The sequence below is a fragment of the Aotus nancymaae genome, unplaced genomic scaffold (genome assembly GCF_030222135.1).
Source record: "Aotus nancymaae isolate 86718 unplaced genomic scaffold, 86718_ANA_hifiasm-v0.15.2.pri h1tg000193l, whole genome shotgun sequence".
NCBI classification, from domain to species: domain Eukaryota; kingdom Metazoa; phylum Chordata; class Mammalia; order Primates; family Aotidae; genus Aotus; species Aotus nancymaae.
Window position 1 is genome coordinate 722,913 of NW_026988608.1, and position 19,005 is coordinate 741,917.

The 19,005-nt window shown below is 57.3% G+C and overlaps 1 protein-coding gene across 1 annotated transcript in view; it reads left to right on the forward strand.

The window, feature by feature from the left end:
* Nucleotides 1-19,005, forward strand: part of CFAP46 (cilia and flagella associated protein 46) — a 140,898-nt gene that overhangs the window by 72,291 nt on the left and 49,602 nt on the right. Inside the window, exons 26-33 of the mRNA XM_064371842.1 lie at nt 3,322-3,460; nt 4,140-4,323; nt 8,236-8,407; nt 9,509-9,714; nt 10,968-11,114; nt 12,132-12,281; nt 15,429-15,577; nt 18,522-18,620. Of these exons, the coding sequence (XP_064227912.1) occupies nt 3,322-3,460; nt 4,140-4,323; nt 8,236-8,407; nt 9,509-9,714; nt 10,968-11,114; nt 12,132-12,281; nt 15,429-15,577; nt 18,522-18,620 (1,246 nt within the window). The remainder of the gene's footprint in view (nt 1-3,321; nt 3,461-4,139; nt 4,324-8,235; nt 8,408-9,508; nt 9,715-10,967; nt 11,115-12,131; nt 12,282-15,428; nt 15,578-18,521; nt 18,621-19,005) is intronic.

The following is a 19,005-nucleotide window of genomic DNA, read 5'->3' on the forward strand; positions in this document are numbered from 1 at the left end:
CTGCTGCAGACTCCGCTCTGTCAGCTGAAGAGCTCCGTTTTCATGTGGATGCTGGTCCCGTGGCCTGTCCACCCCTGCCCCCTCCGCCCCCGACCCTACTGAACTAGTTTTTCAAGTGTACCTTAGAAGGCCTTGGCCAAGAGGAAGGTCCATTCGGTCAGCTGCGGGGCTTAGAGTGTTATTGTTGGTTCACGTGACCCTCGTCCAGGTCCACACGCCCCTGAGTCCAGAGTGGACACTCTCACCCCCGGTCGCGCCTGCCGTGAAGTCTGCCTCTCGGCTGTGCTGGCAGAGAAATCGCATTTTTCTACTTCCACAAAAAATGTGGACACATAACTCCTGCAAAAACAGACACACAGAACGCATGCTGACCTTAGAACAACAGAACCATATTAGAATATCAGTTCATGTTCATAGAAAAACAATGGTCATCTGCTAAAAGAAATCATCCCTGTTAAGAGTCCTAATGTGTATTTGGGAAATCTTTAAATGCTGTGGAACGGAAAAGTGGAAACTGCCTTGAGCATTTTCCAGCCTATTTAGAGAGGCAAAGTTGATTTAAAATAATGACCAAAAGCGTGGCCATGTGTGGTTAACTACTACGCTGAGCCCCAACCCAGCCATGAGTGAGCCCCAGGCGCACGGGACAGGCTGCAGCAGGGCAGGGTTAATCCTCAGGTCGCTGAGCAGGACGTGGGAGAAAGCCTCAGACCCACCTCCCTGAGGGGTCTGGAGATAGAGGTCTTGAGGGTTAGGGAGAGGACGGAAGTGTGGAGACGGCTCACTGGTGGAAGAGCACGGGGTCTCAGGAAGGCGTTCCCAGGCCGATCCCTATCCCGCTCCTCTGTGGGGGACTCCACACAGGCACATTCCTCCTCCCCACGCACAGTCCACGGCCCTCACCCCACCCCGGAGGCACCCAAGGCTCCACACAGGCACATTCCTCCTCCCCACGCACAGTCCACGGCCCTCACCCCACCCCGGAGGCACCCAAGGCTCCACACAGGCACATTCCTCCTCCCCACGCACAGTCCACGGCCCTCACCCCACCCCGGAGGCACCCAAGGCTCCACACAGGCACATTCCTCCTCCCCACTCACAGTCCACGGCCCTCACCCCACCCCGGAGGCACCACTCTCCACACAGGCACATTCCTCCTCCCCACGGCCCTCATCCCCACCCTGGAGGCACCGAAGCTCCACACAGGCACATTCCTCCTCCCCACGCACAGTCCATGGCCCTCACCCCACCCCGGAGGCACCCGAGAGCCTCTGGGGAGGAGGAGACGGTCCACAGGAATACATGGTGGGTGAGGTCCGGCTGCAGTGCCACCGCCCGTGAATTGGAAGTGCATTGGGTACTCCCAGGACAGGACTGTGGGCCAGCCGGGAGGTCGCACCTCATGGCCAGCTCTCCCTCCACTTGGGCAGGATTGAAGAGGACTCCTTGCCACCACATGTGTGGTTTCCAAGTTCATCAGACCCTGGTTTACTGCATTCAAACGGGAGGAAGCAGGACTCAGGGTCCTGGGACCGACTTAGTTCGTGAGTTTCAGACTTGGAGCAGCTTCTCTGGCCGGTGCCTGGGTGTGGAGGGCCTGGCAGAGTGAGAAGGCCACAGTGAGTCCACAGATCCTGGCATCCGATGGGGCACCGTGCTCCCAGCCATGGGCGCATTTGCTCCTTAGACCCAGTGGGCCGACTCGGGAGAACGCAGAGTCTCACGAAAAATGAGTCAGAGAAGGGAAAGAAGGCTCCACGCTCTGTGACGTGAACCTCAGTGGTCCAGGTGCCAGCACCAGAGGGGGGTCCTGCTGATACCGTGACGGGGCTGGTGCAGGCAACGGGCTCTGGCCCTCAGCGCTGTGGCCTGCAGGGTGCTGGGGGAGGCCGCTGAGAGAATGGGGTTTATCTTTCCTTAGGGTCCTATTGTTTATCTTTAAAATTACAGAAAAGCACCAGGTTTCTGAAAAGAGGAAGGCGTGAGGGACTGCTGAGTCTGAGAAGGCTCCAGAGGGCGGGTGGAGGCGGGCACTGTCCCAGAGACCCTTGAGCAGCACAGCAGGGCCAGTGAGGGCAGCAGGGGTGCAGCAGGCCGAGGAAGCCGCGGGAGGGGAGCCAGGTGAGGGGCAGCGGGGTGGAGACAGCCAGGGAAACCTGAGACCTGCTGCCAGTACACGGGTGGAGCCTACATTGGCACCCACTGTGGTTCTCGGGCACTCCGTGCAGTAGAAATTGACTCGAGACCCAAGGAGTTTTCCAGACAAGGCTTCATCGAAGATTATTACTGGGACGAGAGGGAGAGAGATCCCTCACTGACCTCTGAAAGAGCCAGGAGGGTGCAAGAATTGCCATTGGGTAGGGTGTGCAGGCTGGCCCAGACGGCGCCTGTGATGGGGAGGGGACGTGTCAGCATCCTGGTTGCCAAGGAGGTGCTGGGTCGGGGGCAGCAGCAGGGCACAGACCCACTGCTCGGCACCCCTTCCTGAGGTGGGGGCTCCACGGCCTTGGTGTGATATTTCGTATCTCCCGAGGTTCCTGGAATCCTTGTGGTAAAAGGACTCTTGGCTGGGAGGTTGTGGAGCAGGCTGGCTTCTGTGATGAGTGGGGATGTGTGACAGGGTCCAGCCCTGTGTCCACCCTGTCTCCTCACGGCCCCTTCAAGTTCATCGGCAGCTCACCCAGACAGAGGGTTCCGTCCCACCAGGCTCCACCCCGCTGGCTTCGTGCATACGGCGGCACTGACGGCCCACGGGGCGCCCTATGAAGTCTGCGTGGGGCTCACTCTCAGCAAGCAGACGTCTTTGCGTGTGCCGCGGAGGTGGCACTTTGCCTCTGCATGTCACGCTGTGGCCTGTGCGGAGACACGGGGCTGTTCCCGCGCCGCAGCAGGCACCAAGCCTGAGGACTCCGGAGCGCGGACATGGTGCCGTGTCCTCGGCTGCGGGGGTGCTTTCCAGGCAGCTCCTGAGAGGACCCCGAGTCCTGCTCGCCGATGTTCAGTACGTGGAGACACAGGAATGTGTTTGTGAACGCAGAATTCTCCAAGCAGATGGAGAGGGAGAGGCAGAGACCAGCGAGGAGACAAGACAGCTGCTTCCCGCGGTGGAAAGGACATCTGGGGTGGCCGGTGGCAGGCTGGAGGGGACACACGGGTCCACAGCAGGCATCAGCCCTGCAGGGCACGCTCTGGCCTGGGCACCTGTGTAGCCACGGTTCCACCTCGGGGGCACTGTGATGGGCAGTGTAGTCCAGGAGGTCTGAGGGCGCTGTTGGTGAGGGATCAGGCAGCTCCAAGGACACCCCTCCTTCTCCCTCCCAGGGGCTGAGGACGACCTGACACTCCGTGCCGCGCTGTACGGCCTGCTCTTCCACAGCCATACCGACCAGGACGACTGGGAGGGCGGCCTCAAGGTGCTGGACGAGGCTGTGCAGGTGCTGCCTCGGACGGCCCACCGCCTGTGAGTGCTCCCCACACTGCCTGCGAGTGCTCCACCCTCCGTGCCCCACCCAGGGCGTGCTCCCCACACCGCCTGTGAGTGCTCCAGTCACCACCTGTGAACGCCCCGCCTGCTGCACCCCCACTGGAGTGTGCTCCCTCCACCCAGGGTGTGCTCCCCCCACCACCTGTGAGTGCTCCCCATACTGCCTGTGAGTGCTCCACCTACCGTGCCCCCATCCGGGGCATGCTCCCTACACCGCCTGTGAGTGCTCCACCCACTGCCTGTGAGCACCCCACCTGCCGTCCCCCCACTGGACTGTGCTCCTCACACCGCTTGTGAGTGCTCCACCCCCGCTACAGTGTGCTCCCCCCACACGGAGTGTCTCCCCCCACCACCTGTGAACACCCAGCTGCTGCACCCTGCCTGCAGCATACTCCCCCACCCCACACAGTCCCTCTCTGCCTGGGCCTCCCCCAGTTCCCACTTGCGCTGGAAGACTTGACTTCCCCAGGAAAGTTCAACACAGAGAGAGCGGAAACTTAAAACCCAGTGCGGCCTCGAGACCCCACTCACCCGGGCTCTGTTTTGCTTCATCGTTTTAAGCAGGGAAGTGGAGGAATAAGTCTGGGCTGCGTCGCACACATTTAAAATCTGCCGTCCGATCCCGGCGTAGGTTTATCACCTTCCCTTTCTTTAGCTTGATCTTCAAGCACATGATCATCGTGAAGGCCAAGCTCGGGCAGAATTTCTCGATGGAAATACAGAAGTTCAAGGCTGAGAGTGAGGACTACGTGGCAGGCATGTGGCGCCGGCTGGCCCTGAACTCGCGGAGCGTGTCTGCAGAGCTGGCCTGCTACCACAGCGCCATCCAGGCCTTGCAGGTGTGAACCCATGAGCATGCGTGCACGTGGTGCCGTTCATCCTCGAGTGGAAGGGAGAGCCGTGTGGACAAAAGCTCAGCTGGGAACTGGCATGGGCGGCACTTAGGGCAGCGATGGCTGACGGCGCAGAATGCAGCACATGGCCCCGGGCGCTCCTCCTGCTGACCAGTCAGGGACGATGGACAGAGTTGGTTTCCGTGGTCCCTTTCCAGCATGGAGGGGTCATGGTCAGGTCCTCGTCCCTGAGGAGGGTGTGGGGGGCTCAGAGGGTGATGTCCCAGGTGGAAGCCCCTAGGCTCCTCTACAGGAACGGGGGCTCAGGTGGGCGGGTGGCGGCAGAGGAGAGCAGGGCTCTGCAGGGCCCTGGGATTTGGGGGTCGTGGAGGACATCGGTGTGTCTTCCCCACCCACAGAAGCCAAGACAGACGTTTCCCTGGATACACCTGGAGTGGGCTTTGGGAGAAGGTGGGCGCTTTGGCGTCGATTTGACTCCTCTGCTTATCAGGAGCAAGGGCCGTGCGGTGCACAGCCCAGAACTTCATCTTGGGGGCAAAAGGCATCCCAGGCCCCTGGCGTGAAAGGCACGAACCTTTCAACATTAGTGAATATCTTAAAAGGCTTTTCTGTTACACAGGCTGTTTCTCTGGCTGAGAGCAGTCCTCCCCGAGGACTTTGGCTTGCTCTGGGGTCCAGGCGGCCCCCGGGGTGGGGTAACTGAGGATAGTCTGGAGGCCCTGCCAGGTGCTAAGAGTGCAGCTCAGGGCACTGGGCTGTCAAGGCAGACTCCCGGGAACCGCCACGGGGAGCCACGGGCAGCCACAGTGCCTCGCTTCAGGGAACCAGAGGCCGCGTTGTTCCTTGGCAGTTGCCCTGCTGGAGTTGGCAGGGATCGGGCAGGGACCCAGCCTCCTCCAGGGAAAGCAGGAAGGGCCTGAGGAGGGGTGGCTGGGGAAGGCAGGACCCAGCTGAGCCGTGCTGTCCCTTGGGGCAGAAACCCTTGAAAGTGTTTTCCGTCCTCACTGACCCGAGTCCTTCCTTCAGTTGTCTGTTTTTGTTAGAGGTACAGTGTGATGTTTTTAGTAAATTCTCAGGGTTATACAGTCATCACCCCCACAAAATTTTAGAGCATTTAATCGCCCCCCAAAACCCTGCGTCCGTCAGCACTTACTCCCCATCCTTCCCTCCCTCTGTTGGCCCTGACGAGCCACGGATATGGACGTTTTCTGTAAAAAGAACGGAGCATGACGCGGTCCTTTGTTCAGTGTGACATCGCCTGGGGCCGTCCCCATCGTTCCCATTCAGGGCTGAGTAGCATCCGGTGTGTGTCTGACGTTCTGTTACGTGCTTATCCGTTAGGCCACGGATGGCCGTTCGTGTTGTTTCTCACCATTTGTGTGCTGTGAGGAACACCGCTGTCAGCATTTGCTCACGCGTTCTGGCCTGGCCCTGTCCTTGCCTCCCGCAGGCACAGCCCCGCGGTGGAGATGCTGGGCACACGGTTGCCCTGTGTGGGGCTGTCGGAGGAAGGGCCGGACTGGCTCCCTCGGCGGCCGCAGTGTTGCTGTTCCCACCCCCAGCGCGCGGGGCTCCGGTTTCTCCACACCTCACCGGCTCTGGATCTCATCTGACGTCCAGCTGTGCTGTGGGCGTGAAGGGGTGTCTCCTCGCACCTGCCGGCGTTTTCCCAGTGACTGAAGACGGGGCGTGTGTTCCCAAGGGCTTATGGGCCATGTGTAGGTCATTGGAGAAGTGTCCACCGCGGTCCTTTGCCCATTCATAGTCTGCTTGTTTGGTCTCTGTTGGCTTGTAGGAGCTCGTGCTATATCAGGGCTGCAAGTTCTTTAGCAGTAGCATCATCCACAAACCCCTTCTCATTCTCTGAGCGGCTTTTCCAACCACTTCTTCACTTTCTGGGTAGCACGATTTATGGCACAGTTGAAAATTGTGATGGAATTCTAGTTGCTTGTTGCTTGTGTTGTTGCTTGTGTTGGTATTGTAGCTGTGTCTGCTTGTGCTGATGCCGTCGTGTCTGTGTTTGCCTGTGTTGATGGTGTTGTGTCTGCATTTACATGTGTTGATGGCGTTGCGTGTGCGTTTACGTGCGTTGATGGTGTTGCGTGTGCGTTTATGTGCGTTGATGGCGTTGCGTGTGCATTTACGTGCATTGATGGCGTTGCGTGTGCGTTCACGTGCGTTGATGGCGTTGCGTGTGCGTTTACGTGTGTTGATGGCTTTGAGTCTGTGTTTGCCTGTGTTGATGGCGTTGCGTGTGCGTTTACGTGCGTTGATGGCGTTGCGTGTGTGTTTACGTGTGTTGATGGCTTTGAGTCTGTGTTTGCCTGTGTTGATGGCGTTGCGTGTGCGTTTACGTGCGTTGATGGCGTTGCGTGTGCGTTTATGTGCGTTGATGGCGTTGCGTGTGTGTTTACGTGTGTTGATGGCTTTGAGTCTGTGTTTGCCTGTGTTGATGGCGTTGCGTGTGCGTTTACGTGCATTGATGGCGTACGTGTGCGTTTACGTGCGCTGATGGCGTGCGTGTGCGTTTACGTGCGCTGATGGCGTTGCGTGTGCGTTTACGTGCGTTGATGGCGTGCGTGTGCGTTTACGTGCGTTGATGGCGTGTGTGTGCGTTTACGTGCGCTGATGGCGTTGCGTGTGCGTTTACGTGCGCTGATGGCGTTGCGTGTGCGTTTACGTGCGCTGATGGCGTTGCGTGTGCGTTTACGTGCGCTGATGGCGTTGCGTGTGCGTTTACGTGCGTTGATGGCGTGCGTGTGCGTTTACGTGCGCTGATGGCGTGCGTGTGCGTTTACGTGCGTTGATGGCGTGTGTCTGCGTTTGTGTGCGTTGATGGCGTTGTGTCTGCGTTTACGTGTGTTGATGGAGTTGCGTGTGCGTTTATGTGCGTTGATGGCGTTGCGTGTGCGTTTATGTGCGTTGATGGCGTGCGTGTGCGTTTACGTGCGTTGATGGCGTTGTGTCTGCGTTTACGTGTGTTGATGGCGTTGTGTCTGCGTTTATGTGCGTTGATGGCGTTGTGTGTGCATTTGCTCATGTTGATGGTGTTGTGTCTGCAAAACCCAAGGTGATGAAGGTTTGTTCCGTGTTTTCTTCTGAGTTTTATAGTTGTAGTTCTTATGTTTATGAGTTATACGGTGTGAGGCAGGGTCCCCGGCACTCCTCAGCCTGTGGACGCCAGGTGGCCCCGCGCTTCTGTTGAGATGATGACCCACTTTCTTTTGAACTTCCCCATCAGGGCCAAGTCCCTCCCCAATGTGCACAGCTTTTGTGGGAGCCGTCACCAGCCTCCCCAGCTGCTCCCCTCCCTCCCCATCTGTGGACTTCCTTCACGGGGCTTCCAGGCCCCACTGCCCCACTGGTTCCTCATCCTTCTCCCCTTCCCACCTCTTCATGACAGAGGAAGCCCTGGGTTAAGGGCAGGACCTTGGTGATCTGATTAGCACTCCATGTCCTGAACTAAGTGCCGAGTGTGCATGGACCAGGCCTTGGGCTGGGCTCTGCATCTGGGCGCGGGACAGAGCAAGCACCTTTCCTGCCCTGCGGGGGCCTCCACTCCAGCAGGGACACAGGGCTGCCCACAGAACCACCCAGAGAGGGCCACCCTCAGACCAGGGGACAGCAGGACCCCTGCCTTGTGTCCTCCTGTGGCGCAGGGGGTGCGTGGGCCCTGGGAGGGCTGCCTGTGAAAACAGCAGTGCCGCCGTGTCTGTACCTGGAACATCTCAATGACCCAAAATGGCAACTAGGTCTCATTAGAGGCGGCCTCCAAACGTAACTGTGGGGTAAGAATGAACCTTTTCTTTAGAAAATGAGCAGTGAAAGTGTTTCACAGTGCAAGTGACGCCTTCAGGGCCATCCTGAGGATGTCACCCTTTCTGTTCGATCCCAAAGAAGCCTGAGACGGAGTGGCAGAAGGTGGACTACCTCCTGGAGTTCAGCCAGTGGCTCTACCACAGACACTTTCCTCTCGAGGACGTGGTCTTCCACCTCCGCTGGGCCATCGAGATCCTGCTGGCCATGAAGCCACCCAGCGACAGCCCCGAACCAGAGCCCATGCCAGATGGTGAGTCCACGCCGCGGCCAGGGTGCCGACCCCACACTGCTCCCCCAGCGCTCCTCCTTGTCCGTAGCCTGGACGGCCTTTAGGTGTCCACGTGTCCATGCAGGCTTTGGAGGTCAGGAGCCCCTGGTGCATCTCAGCAATGCCCTCTGCAGGGGCCCTGAGGTACTCAGTGTGACAGCCACCAAATCACCTTTACAGAACGGCTCCCTGCAGGTCAGGTGGAAGGCAAGTTCTCAGGCACGTGGCTGGGCCGGCCCAGAGGCCGCCTTCCTCAGGAGGCTAGGGGAGGGGGAGTCCTGAGCCCCTCAGACCCTGTGGGCACCTCGGCCATCCCCAAAGTCCCTTCCAACTCGAGGTGGGGGCTCCCTTCTCCAGCTGCGGGCCGCTGCTCACAGCAGTGCAGGGAGGTGGGGGTTGCTGGTAAGCGGGCACCTGGGCAGACAATGGAGGCCTCACTGGCATCATCCAGGGCTTAACCATGGCCGGTGCCTGGGCGCAAGCTCTGTGGGGTGCACAGCTCCCCCCAACACACACACACGCACACACACACAAGCACACACATGTGCACACACAGGCACACACGCACACAGGTGTGCACACACACAGGCACACACAAGTGCACACAGTGGAGCCGACCTAGCGCACTTGACAATGCTGGCTCTCTCAGGGTCACCCTTCCCGAGGCAGCTGGTCCTAGCCCCGTGTCAGGATGAGGGGAGCCCCTGCTCAGAACCCCCAGGCCCTCAGGGCCATCTGGGACAGGAGCAGGGTGCCCAGGCCAGGTGCAGATCGTGAGGCTTCCGGGGCACACAGGGCATCAGGAGAGCCCTCGGGGGCCTGAGGGGCTGGGGCTGGAGCTGGGAGCGGAGCTGCTGCTGGGGGTGAGGGGGCGGCCAAGCTCAGCCTTCTCAGAACGAGTACAGCAGCAGTTCCTCCCCTGGCTCCCGGTCCTCAGCAGACAGCAGCGCACAGGCGCCAGCGAGGCAGGGTTCGGAAAGGCGCCAGGCAGTCCACCGCAGCCTCGGGCAGGGGAGGGAGTGGCCCGGGGCCCACAGACCCATAACCAGGCCTTCTCTCAGCCTCGGGCACCCCGTGTTTCAGGGGAGTACGTGCCCGTGCAGACGCCCCCACGGAGCCCCGTGTCAGAGGCCGGGGAGACGGCGTCCCTGGAACAGCTGCGCAGCGTGCGGCAGCTGGAGGCGCTGGCCCGCGGGCACATCCTGCTGGCCCTGGTGCTGTCGCCGGGTGCCCAGGGCTACGAGGACTGCTGCCTGGCAGCCTACGCCTTCCTCAGGCGCATCTGGCAGGTGAGGCCCGGCGCAGGCTCCACTGCGTGGGACAGGCCACAGGTCCGGGGAAACTGCAGCGTGTGTTGTAAAGACATCAGAGCCCTTCCCCGTGTTTCCTGAAGACCTTTGAGGTGTGAGCAGTTTCTCTGGCGCGACATCCAGGTCCTTCCTCTCCACCTAATCGTTCCCATCGCGGAAAATCAAGAGACTCCCGTCTTGGCCCCCGCGCCCTCTACATTCCCAGCACTCCCCAAGGGAGGGGCCCGCTTCCGCCTCCAGATCAGCTGGTCCTCCCAGACACCGCCCTGGTGCCCTTGCCAAACACCCAAAACTGCTCCTGTCCAGCTCGCCACGCCAAGGCCGTAGCAGGCACCTCTTTTGGCATCTGGGGCCCAACAGCCCTGAACTGTCACTGACGGGACTTCCGGACCCTTCTGTGCCCCACTCCCACCCCCACTCCTCGTCCCGCTTCTCCTCCCACCCCTCCCCGTAGGGCCCACCAGGAGCAGCTGTTGGGAGCCGAGGGCCCTTGGGGACCGCCCCATGCGCCTGCCCAACCTCCCGCAGGCCGCAGCCTAGCAGGGCAGTGCCGGGCACTGCAGGCCTTTCTTCTGGGTATGACTTTGCCCAGAGGCCCCACAGGGCATCCCGGGATCAACAGGCCCACTGCCCAGCCAAGAGCAGGAAAGGCGGGGAGGCCCCCACCCCATCTTCAGCCCCCCACCAGCCTCCAGCACTGCCAGACCTGGGACTGCGGGTGTCCGCACCTTCGTTCTTTGTGACTTTTCTAGGAGAATTGTTCCACGCTATTCTCATGTGTTCTTAATCAGGGATCTTGAACGCATTCACCTGAGGAGTGGCGAGTCCTCCCCCAGGGCCAGCCACGCCTGCTCCAGACCCCCACGTGTGCTAGGGCTGCAAGGGGCCGACTGGGCCTGCCAAGGAGATGTGCCCAGTGTCCTCCCTGCCTGGGAACAGCCCCCACGAGGACCGCTGCAGGGAGGGTGTGGGGTGGCCAGCAGGAAGCCCCAGGGCCCAGGGTGTCCTGCTGCGTCCCCAGCAGTGGAGTGAGGCAGCCCCCAGTGCCCACGCCCCGGGCCAGTCCCGCTCTCCTGACAGCAGCTGACGGGGGACGCAAGGTTACCAGAGCGCTGGAGTCCAGGGACCCCCGCGGGTCTGGGCGTCCCTCATCCAGCAGTGGAGGAGTGGGCGGAGTAGGCCGCAGGTCGGTTTTCAGTGCTGCAAATGTGGATTTCATGCCCCCCCGGCAGGTTTCCTTGATGACAGCAGGAAAATCAGTTACAGACCGCAGACCCCTGGCAGCAACCAGCTCGCATCTGTTATTACCTAAAAAAGAGAAGGAGAAGGAGAAGATGAAAGAGAAGGGAAAGGAAGAGAAAGCCAAGGAGGCCAAACAGGTGACTCCCAGGCGGCCGCGGTGCAGGGCTGGGCCAGGCCGCAGATGGCCTGTGCCTCAGTTTCCCCGCCCGTCAGGGTTCTTGGAGGAGTACCAGGTGGCCGCGGTGCAGGGCTGGGCCGGGGATGGCCTGTGCCTCAGTTTCCCTGCCTGTCAGGGTTCTCGGAGGAGCACCAGGTGGCCGTGGTGCAGGGGCCGGGCCGGGGATGGCCTGTGCCTCAGTTTCCCTGCCTGTCAGGGTTCTTGGAGGAGCATCAGGCAGCCACGGTTCAGGGCTGGGCCGGGGGGTGGCCTGTGCCTCAGTTTCCCTGCCTGTCAGGGTTCTCAGAGGAGCCCAGGTTGTCTCGATGCGGGGGCTGGGCCCAGGCCGGCATCTGTGCCTCAGTTTCTCTCCCCCTTCAGGATTCTTGGAGGACAATGCAAGGGCATGTCTGTTAAGCACCCTAGCTTGATCCTGGCGGGAATCCTGGATCTGGAGCTAGCCACATAACATGCAGTTTGCACAAAGGACGTTGTTGCCCCAGGTCCGCCAGGCTCAGAGGCCGTGGCAGCAGGCATAGCCTGGGGCCTCAGTGTGTTGGGGGCTGGGTTCCAGAACAGTGAGAAGAGTGTTTTTTCATCATGTGAAACCTTTCTCTCTGAATATCCGCTTCTCCAAGTGCTGGGCAGGTCTGAGAAACCACTTGGCTGCTCAGCTTCCCGGAGCGGGATGCTCACAGCTGCACCCTGGCATGAACTGCTGAGCTCACCAGCCAGCTGCCATTGAGGCGAGATGCAGGAGGCAGAGGCTGCAGAGCCTTAGCTCTCGGGGCTCCTGAGCCTGGGCACCCCCAGGCCAACTCTGGCTGTGCACGGGCCAGAACGCTTTGCATGCACTGCCTGCAAATAGTGTCAAAGGCTGGATCTGGGCAGTCGCTGGGGTCCCCCAGGCTGTAACCTGCCTGCTGTGCAGCCATGCCATGGAGGTCTGCTGTTTAAACCACCATTTCAGGTAAATCCTGCATTCTTGCCTTTCCAGTCTCAAAGCCCAGCTCCTAACAAACCGCTGGAAGATGTGCCCACCAGCATAGAAGAGTGGGCTTGCTTCTCCTGCCCCGACGAGGTGCTGTCTGTGCTGAAACAGGACAAGAGCGACTCCACTGTTAACGCCAAGAGTCTCCAGAAGCCGGTACTTTGACATAAAGACAAGGCTCACCTTGGTCACAGCATGGTGTCCCCAAGTCCAGTTTCCACTGTGGGCTGTAGCCAGAAAGAGGATATGACAGAGTCCCCTCAGCCCCCAGCCCCACACCAGCCTTCCCGGCACCACTCTCTGCCCCCAACTGCCGACACCCACGGAAACCCTTCCTTCTTTCCCCACCCAAGGACGATGCGTGCCCAGCGAGACACGCCAGGACGGTTCCCTGTGTTCGTGGCAACCTCCCACGACCGGGTGGTTAAAAAAGAAGAAATGGGCTGGGCGCGGTGGCTCACACCTATAATCCCAGCACTTTGGGAGGCCGAGGTGGGCAGATCATGAGGTTGGGAGATCGAGACCATCCTGGCCGACATGGTGAAACCCCGTCTCTACTAAAATACGAAAAAGTAGCCGGGCATGGTGGTTTGTGCCTGTAGTCCCAGCTACTCGGGAGTCTGAAGCAGGGGAATCACTTGAACCCAGGAGGCGGAGGTCGCAGTGAGCCGAGATTGCACCATTGCACTCCAACCTGGCGACAGAGCAAGACTGTCTCCAAAAAAAAAGCAGAAATTGATCCCCTCACAGTTCTGGAGGCCCAGAAGCCCAAAATCAGTATCCCCGGGCTCAAACCCGGATGTGGGGAGGGCTGCACGCCATCCAGGGCCCCAGGGAAGAGTCCCTCTTGCCTCATCCCTGTTGGCCTCTGTGGTCACATGGCCTCCTTTCTGTGCGGAGATCTCCTGCTCCCTCCCACGGCATTACATTTAGGGCATACCTGCACTTTCCCAGAGACCCTCACCACCTCGGGGTCCTCACCTTCTCACATCCACATGTCCTTTTTGCCTTTCTGTGGCCATGCACACAGCTCCAGGGACTAGGACTGGGTGTCCGCCAGGTCTCCTTGCCTTGCTGGGGTGGATTCTTTTTGGTGAGCGTCCTTCACCAGGGGCTCTGTCTGTGGCTGTGTCCCCATGGTTTGTTTTGTGCATTGTGGGTCCACTGTGTGGACAGGCCACAGTCTGTCTGTGTTTCATGCATTGCTGTGGGTGACCCATTGCGTGGACTGGCCACGGTCTGTGTGTTTCATGCATTGCTGTGGGTGACCCATTATGTGGACAGGCCACGGTCTGTGTGTTTCATGCATTGCTGTGGGTGACCCATTGCGTGGACAGGCCACGGTCTGTGTGTTTCATGCATTGTTTTCTTGTTATTGTTGTTAAGCTCTTTATAACTTTAGTAATTTGTCTGTAGATTATTTTGGATTTTGTGTGTACATAGTCATTTTACCTGCAAACAGATTTTTCTTTTCAACTTTCCATTCTTTACACTGTTTTTTTCTTTACCTTATCTTATATTCTGGCAAGGGCCTCCCGTATGAGGCCGAGTGAAAACAGTGATAGCAGCCAGTTTCATCTTGCTCCCTGTCGCAAAGGAAAGTGGTCAGCATTGTACTCTCAGGTGTAATTGATGTTGGTTGTAGGTTTTTATGCATCTTTATTGGTGAAGGAAGTTTCTATTTGCTAAGAATTTTAGTCATGAATGTCTGTATATTTTTACCAAATGTTTTTCTCCGTCTGTGCAGATGATGTTTTCCTCTTTCATTCTTCGAATTAGTTACCTTTGGCTCTTCTCAGTGATGGTCACGACAGGGCAGCTTGGCTGTCACTCGCTTCATGGCGCCACTCTGATTGGCGGCGCTCGTGTCTGGGCTCGTGAGAAGACGAGGTTTAATTTTCCTTTCCTGTGTGTCCTCAGGATGTGGTAAAAGTTATGCTGGCCTTTTAGTCAGTTAGAAAGTGTTCGTTTCTGACCATTCTTAGGGGGAATTTATATTAGATTGGTGGTTATTTCATCCTTGAAAGTTTGGAAGAATTCCCCGGTGAAGCCGTCTGAGCCCAGAGCTTCTGTTTGAGAAGGTTTTAAATCATGGATCCAGTGTATTTCATAGTTACGGAATTCTTCAGAGCTTCTGTTTCTTCTTGTAACAGTATTCATGGGTTGTGTTTTTCTGGGATGTTTTCATATTTTGGATGTATTGTCATGAAGTTGTTCTCAATGTCCTTGTATTACCTTTTAATGCCTCTGGGATCCGTAGAGAGCCCTGTAACTCCTCGCTCGCTCTCCCGATCAGCCTCACTGGGACGGATCAATTCCATGGACCTCTCAAATTCCCTCAGCCTCTCAAAGCACCGCTGTGCTTTCCAGGCTGCCGCAGCCCCTCTGCCCAGCTGTCGTCCCCGAGGGGACGGCCTCCTCCTTCAGTTCTAAGGTGCAGCCCTTCGGGAACCCAGCCTGAAAGAGAGAGAGTGGAGCTCTTGGTGGGCCCTGAACCCAGCTCTCTGAGCCCAGCCTGCAGCACCATCTGCAGCACCACGTGGCCCTCAGCTGCCTCGGTGCCCGACAGACGGGCTCGCGTCCTGGGTGCCTCGGTGCCCGACAGGCGGGCTCACGTCCTGGGTGCCTCGGTGCCCGACAGGCGGGCTCGCGTCCTGGGTGCCTCGGTGCCCGACAGGCGGGCTCGCGTCCTGGGTGCCTCAGTGCCCGATGGGTGGGCTCGAGTCCTGGGTGCCTCGGTGCCCGACGGCCGGGCTCGCGTCCTGGAAGGATGCTGTCTTCCAGATCTTGGCCCGGTCATTCTTTGGACATTGATTAACCCCCAGTTCTTAGATTTTTGCAACAGGGTCGTCCAGCTTTCCTAATGTCCCACTCAAGAGTAATTGTTTTAACAAACCGAGTCCAACATCATGGGAAGCATTAGCTCTTCTGCATATATTAAGTTTTTAAGTGGTTGTGTGTACACAAAGAAATCCTGTTTCTAATGAGTCAGTAGTTTTTAGTAGAAAAGTGAAACAAACACATAAGTTTGAATAAATACGTGAATGAGTATTTTCTTATGAGGATCTTCATAGTTGGGTGCTGATGTTCACAAAAATTATCACGTGATAAAATGAAACCCATGAGTGGAGGAGGGAGGGAAGGTAGCTCACCCTCCGTCCATCCCACAGACCCTCTCTGAGCACCTGCTGTGTGCGGACACGCGCTGGCGCAGGGAGGGAGGGGGTTTCTGAGGAAAGACCCTTGTGCTTGTGGTCTGCACCTGCTCGCGTGACCTCATTCGTGTGTCATGTGTCCGTGTAGACGTACAGTCTGTATTTCCTGGACCACCTGGTCAAGGCCCTGCAGAAGATGTGCCTGCATGAGCTCGCGGTCCCCGTCCTGCAGCTGGGGGTGCTGATTTCGGAGTCCGCGGTGGGAAGCAAGGGCCTAGCGGATCTCTACCGCCTTCGGTGGGTACGGCTCCTTTCTCTTCCAGAGCGTGATTTCTCCAAAGCAATACAAAAATGAACAACATGTAAAAATATTAATTATGTAGTTGTCTGTGCAAATAATAAGGTCCCTGGAACTCGGACACCAAGTAAATAAAAATATTTGTCTATAAAAATGGTATTTTTGGTTGGGACGGGAGGACTGTTTGATCCCAGGAGTTTGAGACCAGCCTGGGCAACATAGCGAGACACCATTTCTACAAAAAATTTTAAAAATATATTAGCCAGGTATGGTGACACACACCTGTTGTCCCAGCTACTCACAAGGCTGAGGCAAGAGGACCACCTGAGCTGAAGAAGTGAAGGCTGCAGTGAGCTCTGATCGTGCCGCTGCGCTCCAGCCTGGGCAACACAGCATGACCCTGTTGCTAACAATTTTTTAAATAAAATATGATATTTTTATTTTGAAATTTATCCCTGATCCTTAAGAGAACATTCTTGTTTTACGGGTGTATCTTGGAGATACTGCAGGTTGGGTTCCAAAACGAAGCGAGTATCCCAGTAAAGCAAGTCTCATGAGCTTTCTGGTTTTCCAGTGTATGTAAAAGTCGTGTTCACACTATTCTGTGGTCTGCCAAGTGTGCAACAGCATTATGTCTAAAAAATGTACCTATATTCATTTAAAATGTATGTACTAAAAATGCTAAAAAGGCTAGCAGTTTCTTAAAATAAGACAACAATACAATTTGCCACATTGGTCAACTCTTTCACAAAAGATTTCTCTGTCGCAGGCAATGCTGTTTGACAGAATTTCACCCACGGTAGAAGTTCTTTCAAAATTGCAGTCAGTCTCTTAGATGCTGCTGCCACTTTATCAGCTCAATCCATGGAATATTCTAGGTCCTTTGTTGTCATTTCCACGGTGTTCACAGCATCTTCCCCAGGAGCAGATCCCATCCCAAGAAACTGCTTTCTCTGCTCATCCGTAAGAGGCCATCGGGGTTTCTCCAGAGATGGCAGCAGATCAGCCCATCCTCAGGCCCCACTTCTGATTCTCGTTCTCCTGCTGCTCCCCGACATCCTTAGCTCCTTCTACTGAAATCCTGAACCCTTCAAAGTCATCCACGAGGGCTGGAATCAACTTCTTCCAAATTCCTGTTAATGTTGCTATTTTGGCCTCCTCCCATGAATCAGGAACGTTTTTAATGGGATCTAGAATGGTGAATCCTTTCCAGAAGGTTTTCAATTCACTTTGCCCAGATCCATCAGAAGAGTCACTCTTGGGGGCAGCTATAACTTTATTAAATGTGCTTCTTAAATAGTAAGACTTAAAAAGTGGAAATGATGCCGCGGTCCAGGCCGCAGAATGGATGTGGTGTCAGCAGGCGCAGAGACAGCATCCATCTCCTTGTGCATCCCCGTGAGAGCTCTTGGGTGGCCGGAGCGTTGCCACTGAGCGGTACTATTCTGAAAGGAATCTGTGTTTCTGGGCAGTAGGTCTCAATGGTGGGCTTTAAGTATTCAGCAAATCCTGCTGTCAACACATGTGCAGTCGCCCAGGCTTTGCCGTTCCACTTACAGAGCACAGGCAGAGCCGATTTAGCATCATTCTTAAAGGCCCTAGGATTTTCAGAATGCTGAATGAGGACTGGCTCCAGCTGAGAGTCCCCGGCTGTGTTGGCCCCTAGCAAGAGGGTCAGCCTCTGCTTGGAAGCTCTGAAGCCAGGCATTGACTTCTCTCCAGTCATGGAAGTCCTGGCCGGCATCTTCTTCTAGTAGAAGGCTGTATGGTCTACAGTGAAAAACTGTTGATTAGCATAGCCACCAGCAGTGCTGTGATGGGCTAGATCTTCCAGCTAACTTGCTTCAGCTTCTCCATCCGCACTTGCTGCTCCACCTGGCACTCTTATGTCACGGAGACAGCTCTGTCCTGAAACCTCACGAACCCACCCCTGCCAGCTTCAGGCTTTTCGTCTGCAACTGTTGGGGGCCTGGCTTTCAGTCCGTCTCCACTTTTGACACCCTTCCCTCACTAAATGTAATCATTTTGGCTTTTTATTTGAGGTGAGAGGCGTGCGACTGTTCCTTTCTCTTGAACACTTAGAGGCCATTGTAAGGGATTAACTGGCCTCATTTCAAAATGTCTGTGTCTTGGGGAATAGGGAGGCCCAGGGGGAAGGACAGAGATCGGGGAACGGCTGAGCAGTGGGCCAATCGGAACGCATGGGACATTTATGGGCTAAGTTCACCATCTTATATGGGCATGGTTTATGGTGCCGCAAAACAGTTACAGTGGTGACCTCAAAGTCACTGGACACGGATCCCTGCAACAGAATAATGACAAAGTTTGAAATATTTCAAGAATTGCCAAAATGTGACATAGAGATACCAGGTGGGCATGTGCTGTTGGAAAATGGTCCTGATGGACTTGGTCGACAGGGCTTGCCCCGGACTTTCAATCCGTGAAATAAGCAATGTCTGAGAAGTGTGATAAATGGAGGCGTGCCCGGGCCACGGAAGGATCGGGGGAAAGGCCGCAAGTCCCATCTGCAGCTTGCTCAGATATCCCAGGGGAGGGCGAGGCAGAGGGAGCTGGGGCTGGCGTGGTCACGAGGCGCCCCCTGGTGTCTGTGCAGCTTTCCCGCTTACCTGAAAGCATTTTTACAAGAACAGGGTTTTCAACGGGAGTGGAGGCTTCTCTGCTTGTGGTGGGTGCTGAGCCTACCTGCGGACGGCACCCAGGCGCCGACAGATAGCGCCTCACACGAGAGCCGTGGAGGAGCGGGAAAAAATCCTGCCTGAAGCGTGATGGGGCTACCTGGCACTTTTCCCTAGAGATTTTGCTTACCTTCAGACAGTACTGAAAATATCTTTAGTTGACTGTTGAGCACGCTAAGCCCGGTAGCTTCCGTCTCGGGCTCCCTCTGCCCCTGCGCAGAGCTGACTCTGGCCACACTCCCCACAGCCTCGCCCACGTGTGCTCCGAGCTGAAGCTGAGGGAGGCAGCGACACAGCATGAAGACGCGGTCGGGCAGGTGCACATCAGCGAGCTGGAGCAGGCCAGGTGCGTGCAGTCCCACCCGCGCCGCCTGGGGTTCCATCTCATGCTTGGTGCAGTGCCCGGCCTGGGGAAAGCCGGCCACGAGGACGACCGGCAGCCACCCTCTGCCCTGGACTCCTGCCCCTCCGGGGAGGGCGTGTCTGGGGGGCGGTGCCTGGGGAGAGTGAGCGCACGGGGACTCAGCTGTGGCCGGTTCTCCTGGGTCGAGCTGGAAGTGGGCTGTGAGGAGGTGCTCCTCATGGAGGGGAGGAGGGGCGGTGAGGGGAGCTCCCCAGGCTGGCCCAGCGCCTCCCAGGAGGACAGAAAGGCGGGGCACAGGCCCTGGGCCCTTGGGCACTGGGTGCTGGGGCAGTGCTAGGTCAGGCACTAGTGGCTCTGACAGCCTTCA